The following is a 14,322-nucleotide window of genomic DNA, read 5'->3' on the forward strand; positions in this document are numbered from 1 at the left end:
GGGTGGAGCAAATGGAGGGGAGGGAGGTGTTTCTAGCGATGGGCGATGGCCTCTCCCATGGTGGCATTTGGATTCTTGTGTTGTCCCAGTCAGAGGAGGAGATTCTTAACGAGCGGTCTTAACGAGCGGTCTTAACGAGCACTCTTTCCTCTCCCCTCCAGCTGAACTCCTTTGAGCAGCTGTGCATCAACTACACCAACGAGAAGCTCCAGCAGCTCTTCAACCACACCATGTTCATCCTGGAGCAAGAGGAGTACCAGCGCGAGGGCATCGAGTGGAGCTTCATCGACTTCGGCCTGGACCTGCAGCCCTGCATCGACCTCATCGAGAAGCCCGTGAGTGTGTACCAGACGCTCTAGAAGAGAGGGCGGCCACGCAAACACGCACGTAGACGCTCGTAGCAGCCTTGGTGGGCGTCGAGACTGCACCTCTGACCCGTCCTGCGTCCTGTGTCCTGCATCCAGGCCAGTCCCCCAGGCATCCTGGCCCTGCTGGACGAGGAGTGCTGGTTCCCCAAAGCCACAGACAAGAGCTTCGTGGAGAAGGTTCTGCAGGAGCAGGGCACACACCCCAAGTTCTTCAAGCCCAAGAAACTGAAGGACGAGGCTGACTTCTGCATCATCCACTACGCCGGCAAGGTACGAGCTGCTCCCGCCCCCTCTGCTCCCGCCCCCCTCTGCTCCCGCCCCCCTCTGCTCCCGCCCCCCTCTGCTCCCGCCCCCCTCTGCTCCCGCCCCCTCTGCTCCCGCCCCCCTCTGCTCCCGCCCCCCTCTGCTCCCGCCCCCCTCTGCTCTCCCCGCCCCCCCTCTGCGCTCCCGCCCCCCCCTCTGCTCCCCCGCCCCCCCTCTGCTCCCCCGCCCCCCCTCTGCTCCCCCGCCCCCCCTCTGCGCTCCCGCCCCCCCTCTGCGCTCCCGCCCCCCCTCTGCGCTCCCGCCCCCTCTGCATCTGCTGTTCCTCACGGACGGTGAATCTCGGGTCTGTGGTCTCCTTCAAACAGGAAAACTAGACCCGACTCCAGACCATAATTCACAGAAACGTTATGTGCAGACTATTGTCTGAGTGGAATCTCCCTCTCTCCTGTCTCACTGTCTCCTTCATCTGTCTGTCTCTCCTGGTCTCTCCTCCTCTCACCCCAAGGTGGACTATAAGGCAGATGAATGGCTGATGAAGAACATGGACCCTCTGAACGATAACGTGGCCTCATTGCTTAACCAGTCCACTGACAGATTTCTGTCCGAGCTGTGGAAAGACGGTGAGTGGCGTCAGGACCGTCACGACACGCACGCCCTGACCCGCCAGCCGGACGGCCCGGCTGGCTTAATTACTGGTTACAAAGTGGTGCGTGTGAGCAAGGCGTTGAGAGAGGCCGCTTCTATTTTTGGGAAGGTTTAGAGACTTGGAGGAATTTGCTGTCTTGCCTGCACTGGGAATTCCAGGAATGTGGGGCGTTTGTGGCAGGACCAGTGCTGGTGTTGGGTGTTTGTTTGGCCATGTTAAGTTCTCATGTTTGTTCTCCGCCCCCTGCTAGGTGGCGCTGTTGGAACTCTGCTCTTTGGCCTCTCTCTCTCTCTCTCTCTCTCTCTCTCTCTCTCTCATCTTTCTCATCTTTCTCATTTCGCTCCTCTTTTGGAGACGTCCGTTATGTTTCTCCATCCTGCGTTCTTTGCCCTTTCTTTCTCCCGCTGCTGTTCGGGTGGTGTTGATGTCTGGAGTCTAAAGCTCCCACTCATTTCTCCCTCTCTCCCTCTCTGTGTAATAGTGTGGTTGAGGCCCCCTGCTGTTGGTCTTGGGTACTGCAGAAATGGGTATATACTGCATGGGTTTGGTTCCATCATCACACAAGATGCATTACTACAGAGGCACAGTACACATTATAAATGTCATTAATTCCTTACACACACACACAGCTGCTCGATCATCTACTGTTTCCCCCCCCACACACACACACACACACACACACACATATATGCACAAGCATTATTTCAGGGGAAAACCTTTTATTGCATATTGTAATACCTGCATTTTTTGTAATTTTGCATTTTTGTGTGTATAAACACACACACACACACACACACACACACACACACACACACACACTGTCTGTGCTCGCTGCATTGAGTGGTTAATTTCCTCATGAATGCCTCCTCCCTCACACACCTCACTGGCATCGTGTGTGTCTCCACCCGCCTTCCTGCCCCGTCCCCGCCCGCTCACCCCTGCGCTCACCGTGTGTGTGTGTGTGTCACCTGTTTGTTGTTCAGTTTTGAAATATAGGCTGTCTGAGCTCAGTCCACAAAGAGTCAACATAATTAACATCATAATCATTTTTATCTCTCTCTCTCTCTCTCTCTCTCTCTCTCTCTCTCTCTCTCTCTCTCTCTCTCTCTCTCTCTCTCTCTCTCTCAGTGGATCGCATCGTGGGCTTGGATAAGGTGGCAGGCATGTCGGAGATGCCTGGTGCCTTTAAGACCCGTAAAGGAATGTTCCGGACTGTTGGCCAGCTCTATAAGGAGCAGCTGTCCAAGCTGATGACCACACTGAGGAACACCAACCCCAACTTCGTCCGCTGCATCATCCCCAACCATGAGAAGAAGGTACTGGGACCCTGTACCACCACCACCACCACCACCACCACCACCACCACCACCACCACCACTACTACCACCATCACTACCACCACCACCACCGCCACCACCACCACCATCACCACCACCACCACCACCACCACCTCTCCCCACCAGGGCTGAGGTCATACGCTCAAGCTTTATTTTGAAGAGCTTCTCTCTGAGTCAGAGACTTGGTGGTTGGTTTCTCCATGAGAACATCACACCACTAGTGCTACTTCCACTGTCATGGTGTCGTAAGCCAGCTCAACACGTTCGCTCTCTCTCGCTCTCTCTCGCTCTCTCTCTCAGGCAGGGAAGCTGGATCCCCACCTGGTTCTGGACCAGCTCAGGTGTAATGGTGTTCTGGAGGGGATCAGGATCTGCAGACAGGGCTTCCCCAACCGCATCGTCTTCCAGGAGTTCAGACAGAGGTAGCCGAGCCCAGATCCCACTAACCGTGAACTTGACCTTTACCTGTCCGTGCGCATTTTTGAGTGGACGCTATGGCAACTGAGACATGTTCCTGCTTCCTGTCCAGGTACGAGATCCTCACTCCCAATGCCATTCCTAAAGGCTTCATGGATGGCAAACAGGCCTGCGTGTTGATGGTGAGTGTTCAAGTACTGACCCTGGATCAGTGTTCAAGCCCTGGTGTGGGGCCAGTTATTTGTAAAATAAGTAATAAGCATTTGCAAATAATGAAAAGAATAACACCACAGAGATGGTGTATAATTACAGTACGGTAAAGGATTCATACCAATGGTGTGTTTTTACCCCCGTGGTCAGATCAAAGCCCTGGAACTGGATCCCAACCTGTACCGGATCGGACAGAGCAAAGTGTTCTTCCGTGCCGGAGTCCTGGCCCACCTCGAGGAAGAACGTGACATGAAGATCACCGACGTCATCATCAGCTTCCAGGCCTGGTGCCGTGGTTACGTAGCCCGCAAGTGAGTGCTAATTTAGCATCACTTCAGCCAATCAAACGCATAGGACTCGGTTCCATGGGGATGGGGGAGGAGCTAAACTCCTCGAAAAAACTTCTTCACTCGTTGAATTCTAATTCAATTATGAAAGACAGGTCAACGTACTTGAACTTTGTGTGTGTGTGTTTTTGTCAGGGCATTTGCTAAGAGGCAGCAACAGCTAACAGCCATGCGTGTGATCCAGAGAAATTGTGCTGCCTACCTCAAACTCAGGAACTGGCAGTGGTGGAGACTCTTCACTAAGGTGAATCTCTCAATCTCTCTCTCTCTCTCTCTCTCTCTCTCTCTCTCTCTCTCTCTCTCTCTCACACACACACATCATGCTGTGGATTTCAGAATTTTGCTATGAAAATGTAGAATTTGTCTTGAAATACTGCAGCTCATCAGACATCAGGTTTTTATGCGTGATGGGAGTGTCTCAATAACCCCGCCCCTTACCAATGGTGCAGGTGAAGCCCCTCCTCCAGGTGAGCCGTCAGGAGGAGGAGATGCAGGCCAAAGACGAGGAGCTGACCAAGGTCCGAGAGAAACATCTGAATGCTGAGAAACAGCTGCAGGAGATGGCGGACAAACACCAGCAGGTAAGAACACCCTGTTCTCTGTATCCCTCTCTCTCTCTCACACACACACACACACACACACACACACACACACACACACGGTCTAACACATCGGGCCCTGCGGTTCCTCTCCAGCTGAACGTGGAGAAGTTGGCCCTCCAGGAGCAGCTCCAGGCTGAGATGGACCTCTGCGCGGAGGCGGACGAGATGAGGAACCGTCTGGTGGCCAAGAAGCAGGAGCTGGAGGAGATCCTTCACGACCTGGAGGCCCGCGTGGAGGAAGAGGAGGAGCGGGCCACTCAGCTGCAGGCCGAGAAGAGGAAGATGCAGCAGAACATCACGGTAGAGCCGCACGTCCCGTCGTGTCCCGCGTCCTGCACACGCGTCCTGCAGGATAAAGACGTGTAGCTTCGTCTTCCTTCGTCCTACAGGATCTGGAGCAGCAGCTGGACGAGGAGGAAGCGGCTCGTCAGAAGCTGCAGTTGGAGCGCGTCACCATGGAGGCCAAGATGAAGAAGGTGGAGGAAGACGTCATGGTACTGGAAGACCAGAACACCAAACTCAATAAGGTCTGTCGGAAACCTCGTCAAGCAGATGGTAGATGTTCCATGGCTATAGGTTTTCTGAGGTGCTACGTGTTGTCGAGTTTCTGAAGTGGAAGACTGTGTCGTGGTTTCACAGGAGAAGAAACTGATGGAGGAGCGGATTGCAGAGTTCACCACCAACCTGGCGGAGGAGGAGGAGAAATCCAAGAGCCTCCAGAAGCTGAAGAACAAGCATGAGGCCATGATCACAGACCTGGAGGGTACGGCCATCGTCCCGGGCGCCTCGGCACACGGCTGCAGCCAGACCGCCGTCGTTAACGCCACCGCCGAGCAGCTCCGCTCATCTCTTATTGTCGTTTTCAGACCGACTGCGCAGGGAGGAGAAGATCCGGCAGGAACTGGAGAAAAACCGTCGCAAGCTGGAGGGCGACTCCACCGAGCTCCACGATCAGATCGCCGAGCTCCAGGCGCAGATCGCCGAGCTCCGCGCTCAGCTCGCCAAGAAGGAGGAGGAGCTCCAGGAAGCCCTGGCCAGGTCAGAGCCGCCCTGACCCGACACCCACGGAGCCGCCGGTCCCGCGCGACCACGCTAGGATCGAGTCAACCGGCGCGTTTGTGCTCCGTTGTGTAGGATCGAGGAGGAGGCGGCCCAGAAGAACCTGGCCCAGAAGAAGATCCGTGAGCTGGAGGCCCAGCTGAGCGAGCTGCAGGAGGACCTGGAGCTGGAGCGCGCCGCCCGCATCAAGGCGGAGAAACACCGGCGTGACCTGGGCGAGGAGCTGGAGGCCCTGAAGACAGAGCTGGAGGACACGCTGGACACCACAGCTGCTCAGCAGGAGCTCAGGTACCGCCACAGAGCCAAAATGGCTGCCCATCACAGCCGGGATAACAGCTTGGGTAATGGGGTGGGATCCAAAATGGCTGCCTATTAGAATTGAGTTCACGCTTGGTAATGGGATCCAAAATGGCTGCCCTCTCCAGTTCCAGTTCTCTCTGTGGGTTTAGATGAAAATGGATAAGACTTTGTTTTTAGCTCAGTTAAGAGAATTGGGCCTAAAATGTCGGCTTATTGGAGCAGGAGTATTCATGTGTGTGTGTGTGTGTGTGTGTGTCAGGACGAAGCGTGAGACAGAGGTGGCACAGCTGAAGAAAACCCTGGAGGATGAGGCTAAAGTTCACGAGCAGGTGGTGGTGGAGATGAGACAGAAACACAGCCAGGCCTTTGATGAGCTCAACGAACAGCTGGAGCAGGCCAAGAGAGTAAGACACACACACACACACAGGCCAAGAGAGTAAGACACACACACACACACACACACAGGCCACGAGAGTAAGACGCACACACACACACAGGCCAAGAGAGTAAGACACACACACACACACACACACAGGCCACGAGAGTAAGACGCACACACACACACACACAGGCCACGAGAGTAAGACGCACACACACACACACACACAGGCCAAGAGAGTAAGACACACGCTAACATACATGAACGTGTGTGTGTGTGTGTAGAACAAGGTGTCTGTGGACAAGGCCAAGCAGGCGCTGGAGTCCGAGCGTAACGAGCTACAGATCGAGCTGCAGACGCTGATGCAAGGCAAGACGGAGTCAGAGCACCGCAGGAAGAAGGCGGAGTCCCAGGTGCAGGAACTACAGGTCAAACACGCCGAGAGCGAGAAACAGAGGGCTGAGATGGTGGAGAAGCTGGCCAAGCTGCAGGTGTGTGTCCGTCTCTCTCTCACACACATCACACACTCCAGAGAATGAGCGTGAGCTGAGAACACCAGTAATGACGGGACTGTCCTGTAGTACATGCATTTTTACATTGTTGGGTAAACACATTAGAGAATTAAAAGATTTTAGTCAGTCATTTAAGTGAGTTGCAGTGGAGTGAGCGTGTGGTTATTGTGCAGGCGGAGCTGGATAACGCCAACGCCCTGCTGAGTGATGCTGAGGGCAAGTCCATCAAAGTGGCCAAAGACCACTCTGCTGTGGAGTCTCAGCTGCAGGACGTCCAGGTACACGCCCCCCGCTGTCCAGCCCCGCCCCCTCTAACGGCCCTAACGGCACCCTTTAAACATGTAGCTCTAAACTGTCTCTCTCTGGTGGTGTAGGAGTTGCTCCAGGAGGAGACCAGACAGAAGTTGTCTCAGAGCTCACGTCTACGTCAGATGGAGGAAGAGCACAACAGCCTCCGTGACCAGCTGGAGGAAGAGGAGGAAATGAGGAGGAACGTGGAGAAACAGTTCGCCACCGTCCAGAGCCAGGTACACCCCCCTCTCACTCTGGTACACCCCCTCTCACTCTGGTACACCCCCCTCTCACTCTGGTACACCCCCTCTCACTCTCGTACACCCCCCTCTCACTCTCGTACACCCCCCTCTCTCTCACTCTCGTACACCCCCCTCTCTCTCACTCTCGTACACCCCCCTCTCTCTCACTCTCGTACACCCCCCTCCCTCTCACTCTCGTACACTCCCCTCCCTCTCACTCTCGTACACTCCCCTCCCTCTCACTCTCGTACACTCCCCTCTCACTCTCGTACACCCCCCTCTCTCTCACTCTCGTACACCCCCCTCTCTCTCACTCTCGTACACCCCCCTCTCTCTCACTCTCGTACACCCCCCTCTCTCTCACTCTCGTACACCCCCCTCCCTCTCGTACACCCCCCTCCCTCTCGTACACTCCCCTCTCACTCTCGTACACCCCCCTCTCTCTCACTCTCGTACACCCCCCTCTCTCTCACTCTCGTACACCCCCCCTCTCTCTCACTCTCGTACACCCCCCTCCCTCTCGTACACTCCCCTCCCTCTCACTCTCGTACACTCCCCTCCCTCTCACTCTCGTACACTCCCCTCTCACTCTCGTACACCCCCCCCCCCCCCCTCTCACTCTCGTACACCCCCCCTTCTAAAAGTTCTGCTTGTCTCCAGCTGGCTGACATGAGGAAGAGGATGGAGATGGAGGCGGGTTCCCTGGAGACCGCCGAGGAGACTAAGAAGCGTCTGCAGCGGGACCTGGAGGCCATGACCCAGCGTCTGGATGAGAGGAACCTGGCCTACGACAAGCTGGACAAGACCAAGACGCGTATTCAGCAGGAGCTGGACGACCTGATTGTGGACCAGGACCACCTGCGCCAGATCGTCTCCAACCTGGAGAAGAAGCAGAAGAAGTTTGACCAGGTTAGTCAGGACGGGACCCTGCTCGGAGGAGTCCTGCTCCCTGTCGTGCGGGACCCTCTGCCGTGACCCAGTCCCTCTGCTCACGGGCTTGATTAGAGTAATTATGACTGTGCTCCTCGTGATACTGACCTGACCATATTCCATTTGTTCAAAGTGACTCAACTACACACTGGTCATTTTCTGGAGGCTGTTTTAACCCAGTCTCTGTCTGTCTCTGTCTGTCTGTCTCTGTCTGTCTGTCTGTCTCTGTCTGTCTGTCTCTGTCTCTGTCTGTCTGTCTCTGTCTGTCTGTCTCTGTCTCTGTCTGTCTGTCTCTGTCTGTCTGTCTCTGTCTGTGTCTGTCTGTCTGTCTGTCTGTGTCTGTCTGTCTGTCTGTGTCTGTCTGTCTGTCTGTCTGTGTCTGTCTCTGTCTGTCTGTCTGTGTCTGTCTGTCTGTCTCTCTCTCTCTCTCCGTGTAGATGCTTGCTGAGGAGAAGTCGATCTCTGCGCGCTACGCGGAGGAGAGGGACCGTGCGGAGGCCGAGGCCCGGGATAAGGAGACGCGTGCCCTCGCCCTGACCCGCGAGCTGGAGACCATTCTGGACCAGCGCAACGAACTGGACCGCACCAACAAGCTGCTCCGGGCTGAGATGGAGGATCTGGTGTCGTCCAAGGACGACGTGGGCAAGAGCGTAAGACCTTTCCTCCTGATCACTGGTTCTGAAAGTGTCTCAAAGGCTTCGAGTTTACTATGAGCCACGTGGGAACGTTTGGTGAAATATCCTTTTAGCAGACTGAACCTCTACAAGACTTATTTTGACGGTCGTCTAATAAAAATGTTTCCCTTCTCGCCCTCTCCTCTTCCTCCCTGGCTCCTCTTCCTCCCTGGCTCAGGTGCACGAGCTGGAGAAGTCCAAGCGCAGCATGGATCAGCAGCTGGAGGAGATGCGGACGCAGCTGGAGGAACTGGAGGACGAGCTGCAGGCCACCGAGGACGCCAAGCTGCGTCTGGAGGTCAACATGCAGGCCATGAAGGCCCAGTACGAGCGGGACCTGGCCGGCCGCGACGAGATGGGCGAGGAGAAGAAGAGACAGCTCGTCAAGCAGGTGCGGTGCAGACGTTGTGCAGGAAAATACAGGGGATGTGGGGGTGCATTGTGGGAAACGGAGTCTTTGGTGTGGTGAAGTGCACTCTGGGTAACGTAGTCTGCGGATATTAGGTGCGGGAGATGGAGATGGAGCTAGAGGATGAGAGGAAGCAGCGCTCGGTTGCCATGGCCGCGCGCAAGAAGCTGGAGCTGGACTTGAAGGAGTTGGAGGCGGCCATCGACATGGCCAACAAGAACCGCGATGAAGCCATCAAGCAGCTGAAGAAGCTCCAGGTAAACACACCTGGGCTGAAGCTCCCGCTCCCTATAGGCTTCACGCTGGACCGGTGGCCGTACTAATCGTGTGTGTGTGCGTGTGTGTGTGCGTGTGATACAGGGTCAGATGAAGGACGTGTTGCGGGAGCTGGACGACACTCGTCTGTCCCGTGAGGAAATTCTGGCCCAGAGCAAAGAGAACGAGAAGAAACTGAAGAGCATGGAGGCAGATATGATCCAACTGCAGGAGGTACACACACTCACACCACATACACATACTCGTACACACACACACTATATCCCTCACTGTGTGTGTGTGTGTGTGTGTGTGCGCAGGAACTGGCAGCAGCAGAGCGTCTGAAGAGACAGGCGCAGCAGGAGAGAGACGAACTACAAGATGAAATCAACAACCAGGCCAACAAGAAGTAAAGACACACGCAGACGATCAAAACAGCCTCAACTGTGTGTGTGTGTGTGTGTGTGTGTGTGTGTGTGTGTGTGTGTGTGATGACTCTCTGGTCTCGTCCTGCAGCTCCCTGACGTCGGAGGAGAAGCGTCGTCTGGAGGCTCGCATCGCACAGCTGGAGGAGGAACTAGAGGAGGAGCAGTGTAACATTGAGCTGATCAACGACCGCCTGAAGAGGACCGCCCTGCAGGTCACAACATACACACACACATACACACACACACATATACACACACACACCCGCCCTGCAGGTCAGAACATACACACATACACATACACACACACACACACACACACACACACACACCCGCCCTGCAGGTCAGAACATACACACATACACACATACACACACACACACCCGCCCTGCAGGTCAGAACATACACACACACACACACACACACACCCGCCCTGCAGGTCAGAACATACACACACACACACACATATACACACACACCCGCCCTGCAGGTCAGAACATACACACATACACACGCACCCGCCCTGCAGGTCAGAACATACACACATACACACACACACACACGCACCCGCCCTGCAGGTCACAACATACACACACACACACACACACACACACACACCCGCCCTGCAGGTCACAACATACACACACACACACACACACACACACACACACACACACACACACACCCGCCCTGCAGGTCACAACATACACACACACACACACACACACACACACACACACCCGCCCTGCAGGTCAGAACATACATACACACACACACACACACACACACACACACACACACACACACACACCCGCCCTGCAGGTCACAACATACATACACACACACACACACACACACACACACACACACACACACACACACACACACACACCCCCGCCCTGCAGGTCACAACATACATACACACACACACACACACACACACACACACACACCCGCCCTGCAGGTCAGAACATACACACACACACACACACACACACACCCGCCCTGCAGGTCAGAACATACACACACACACACACACACACACACACCCGCCCTGCAGGTCAGAACATACACACACACACACACACACACACACACACACCCGCCCTGCAGGTCAGAACATACACACACACACACACACCCGCCCTGCAGGTCAGAACATACACACATACACACACACACACACCCGCCCTGCAGGTCAGAACATACACACACACACACACCCGCCCTGCAGGTCAGAACATACACACACACACACCCCGCCCTGCAGGTCAGAACATACACACACACACACACACACCCGCCCTGCAGGTCAGAACATACACACACACACACACACCCGCCCTGCAGGTCAGAACATACACACACACACACACACACACACACACACACACACACACACACACACCCGCCCTGCAGGTCAGAACACACACACACACACACACACATGACTGTGTGTACAAAATGTACATCATAAAAGCTGTTCAGTGTCTCGGTGCTCAATAAGCCACGACTTAAAAGCAACAGGTTTGTTTTTTTTTTTTTGCTTTGGTCCGCATCAAAGGAACCAAACTACAAATATAAATGTGATCTAAAAGATCTCTCCATGTACTGGACGGACTACTGAACCACTTCAAGAAGCTTCTGCTCTGTTTTCTCCTCCTCTCAGGTGGACCAGGTGAACGTGGAGCTGACCGCAGAGCGCAGTTGCTCGCAGCGCCTGGAGGGGGCGCGCTCACAGTTTGAGCGCCAAAACAAGGAGCTGAAGCTGAAGCTGACGGAGCTGGAGGGAACGGTGAAGAGTAAATACAAGGCCAGCATCGCCGCCATGGAGGCCAAGATCGCCCAGCTGGAAGAGCAGCTGGATATAGAGACCAGGTCCGGACCGGCAACTGGGCCCCTCACACTCATGAGACTAGACCTAAACTACAGGGGTAGCTAACTAGCATCAGGCTAATGAATCCCACAAATGTTATTAATCATTTTATTACGTGTGTGTGTGTGTGTGTGTGTGTGCGCGCGCGCGCAGAGAGAGGCAGGCTTCCTCCAAATGTGTGCGGCGTGCAGAGAAGAAGCTGAAGGAGGTGTTTCTGCAAGTGGATGATGAGAGACGCAATGCTGAGCAACAAAAAGACCAGGTCAGACCCTGAACACTACTAACACACACACACACACACACACACACGGGTCAGACCCTGAACACTACTAGCACACACACACACACACACACACACACACGGGTCAGACCCTGAACACTACTAACACACACACACACACACACACAGGTCAGACCCTGAACACCACTAATACATATAGACACACACACACACACGCGCGCGCGCGCGCGCACACACACACACAGGTCAGACCCTGAACACCACTAATACATATAGACACACGCACACACACGGGTCAGACCCTGAACACTACTAATACATATAGACACACACACACGCACACACACGGGTCAGACCCTGAACACTACTAACACACACACACACACACACGGGTCAGACCCTGAACACTACTAACACACACACGCACACACACACACACACAGGTCAGACCCTGAACACCACTAATACACACACACACACACACACACACACACACACGGGTCAGACCCTGAACACCACTAATACACACACACACACACACACACACACGGGTCAGACCCTGAACGCCACTCTTGCTCCTGTGTGTTGGTCTGCAGGTGGAGAAGCTGAACAGCCGTATGAAGCAGCTGAAGCGTCAGTTGGAGGAGGCGGAGGAGGAGGCCCAGCGAGCCAACGCCCACCGCAGGAAGCTGCAGCGCGAGCTGGAGGACACCACGGAGTCTGCAGACGCCATGAACCGCGAGATCTCCTCCCTCAGGAGCAAGATCAGGTAACGCACAAGCCCACCACAAGGTCCACCGCGCTCACGCCAGCCCCTACATAACACACACTGATGCAGCTCTACCCCATGTCCGCTTCCAGCTTACATGTAGGAGGTATGACGTGTTTTTGCTTGTTTGGGGTGGAGAGGGGTGGAGGTGGGTGGGGGAGGGGTTGGACACACTGCTGTATTGTAGGGGGAGACATTCAAGAAAGGCAAACCAGTGCCAGATTACCATGAGCACTGCAGGTCCTGGGGGCCTGACTCGGGGCGGCGTGACCCCAGGGCGTGACCCCAGGGCGTGACCCCGTGTTGTGCCCCTGCAGGCGTGGAGATCTCCCCTTCACCATGCGACGCATCGTGAGCCGTTCGGGCGTGGAGAGCGACGAGGAGAGTGAAGCCAAGAGCGAAACCCCTGAACCCAAACCAGAGTGAACCCACACCGCCACCTGCTGGAACAAGCTGGACCACAGCACTCTTTCCTACACACACACGCGCGTATATAAATAAGGGATCACACTGTCCACTGGATCTTGGAGATGCACACATGATTTGTTAGTGCCATAGTAAATTCACACACACACACACACGTTCAGACACCACACACTGTGTATTCACGCACATCACACCATGTCGCACCACACACACTGTTATACTGTTGACAATCAACACAGTTTGTCATGCAGCCAAGGACCAAATTTTTTGTGTGTTTTGTTCTCTGGGATTTAAACAATAATGGATGATATTTTTGTAATGAGACATTACAGCTTACTGTAAGTTTTGTTTCTGGATCGATTCTTTTTTTTCTAATTGAAGTAATGGAAGCAAAGAAGTGTTTAAGAAAAATTTTTAAAAGTGAAGAAATTCCGTTGTAAGGGGACCAAAATGGTAACACTTATAGAAAAACCTTTTATTCTAACATTTTTGTGATGGTATCAGGAAGAATTTATGCTACCCATTTGATGACTTCTCTCTCTCTCTCTGTCTCTCTCACCGACTCTCCCGCGTGGATAAGTTAGATGTGTATGCACTGCAGTGTACTGTATACAGAAGTATCTGCAGATCTCTTCCACTGCCGTGTTCTTGGGCTTGATTAAAGTCGATATTTACATGAAACTCACTACTCATTCAACGTGTGTGCTTAAAAACAATGTGCACTCTACGCACACAGAAAGGCAATAGGATTACTCATGTACTCTACACTGAGCAAAACAAAATGTGTGCTCTGTTAGGACAGAGAAAACCCCGACCCGACCCCCCTGGGTGCACACGCTGGGAAGGAGGAAGAAAAGGGTGATGCACAAGCTCATAAATACGGCACTATGCACTATAGCCTTAACGTCAGATTATTTTTACTTTTTCTGATCTCTTAAATTTTTTTTTTTCTAATTTTGGATATTTCCTACAGGCTTTACTGATGTGCAGGGCAAGGCTGGGTTGGTGGGGGCAGGTCACTTTTTCTCACAGCACACCATAATCCTTGAGCACTGTTCGTATCGGAGGCCTGGCACGCTTTGCTTGCTCTCTGTGTGGCAGAATGAAGTTCTTGCAGGTTTCACTGCTGCTTTGGTTGAAAAATGTGTTGTGACATCACAGTAAGCACTAATCCGGGTTGGGAAAAACCTTTTGTGACATCACAGTAAGCACTAATCCGGGTTGGGAAAAACCTTTTGTGACATCACAGTAAGCACTAATCCGGGTTGGGAAAAACCTTTTGTGACATCACAGTGGTCACCATTCCAGATTTGGGTTTTTGAAGCCTTCCGATTCCAGAATGG

The 14,322-nt window shown here is 53.9% G+C and overlaps 1 protein-coding gene across 2 annotated transcripts in view; it reads left to right on the forward strand.

Moving 5' to 3' along the window:
• Positions 1-14,322, forward strand: part of myh9b (myosin, heavy chain 9b, non-muscle) — a 32,690-nt gene that overhangs the window by 18,108 nt on the left and 260 nt on the right. For both annotated transcript variants that reach the window (XM_077010188.1, XM_077010189.1), the window contains 29 exons: positions 162-335; positions 465-638; positions 1,138-1,252; positions 2,407-2,594; positions 2,916-3,037; positions 3,145-3,214; positions 3,393-3,553; positions 3,725-3,833; positions 4,039-4,170; positions 4,285-4,491; positions 4,581-4,718; positions 4,831-4,954; positions 5,058-5,229; positions 5,326-5,538; positions 5,810-5,954; positions 6,214-6,420; positions 6,615-6,719; positions 6,816-6,968; positions 7,635-7,883; positions 8,342-8,554; positions 8,757-8,969; positions 9,083-9,244; positions 9,348-9,476; positions 9,563-9,651; positions 9,759-9,882; positions 11,337-11,545; positions 11,697-11,805; positions 12,381-12,553; positions 12,871-14,322. The exon at positions 12,871-14,322 is cut by the window's right edge and continues 260 nt beyond it. In XM_077010188.1, coding sequence (XP_076866303.1) covers positions 162-335; positions 465-638; positions 1,138-1,252; positions 2,407-2,594; positions 2,916-3,037; positions 3,145-3,214; positions 3,393-3,553; positions 3,725-3,833; positions 4,039-4,170; positions 4,285-4,491; positions 4,581-4,718; positions 4,831-4,954; positions 5,058-5,229; positions 5,326-5,538; positions 5,810-5,954; positions 6,214-6,420; positions 6,615-6,719; positions 6,816-6,968; positions 7,635-7,883; positions 8,342-8,554; positions 8,757-8,969; positions 9,083-9,244; positions 9,348-9,476; positions 9,563-9,651; positions 9,759-9,882; positions 11,337-11,545; positions 11,697-11,805; positions 12,381-12,553; positions 12,871-12,979 — 4,488 coding nt within the window. In that variant the 3' untranslated portion in view covers positions 12,980-14,322. The remainder of the gene's footprint in view (positions 1-161; positions 336-464; positions 639-1,137; positions 1,253-2,406; positions 2,595-2,915; positions 3,038-3,144; positions 3,215-3,392; positions 3,554-3,724; positions 3,834-4,038; positions 4,171-4,284; positions 4,492-4,580; positions 4,719-4,830; positions 4,955-5,057; positions 5,230-5,325; positions 5,539-5,809; positions 5,955-6,213; positions 6,421-6,614; positions 6,720-6,815; positions 6,969-7,634; positions 7,884-8,341; positions 8,555-8,756; positions 8,970-9,082; positions 9,245-9,347; positions 9,477-9,562; positions 9,652-9,758; positions 9,883-11,336; positions 11,546-11,696; positions 11,806-12,380; positions 12,554-12,870) is intronic.

The sequence above is a fragment of the Brachyhypopomus gauderio genome, chromosome 6 (assembly GCF_052324685.1).
Source record: "Brachyhypopomus gauderio isolate BG-103 chromosome 6, BGAUD_0.2, whole genome shotgun sequence".
NCBI classification, from domain to species: Eukaryota; Metazoa; Chordata; class Actinopteri; order Gymnotiformes; family Hypopomidae; genus Brachyhypopomus; species Brachyhypopomus gauderio.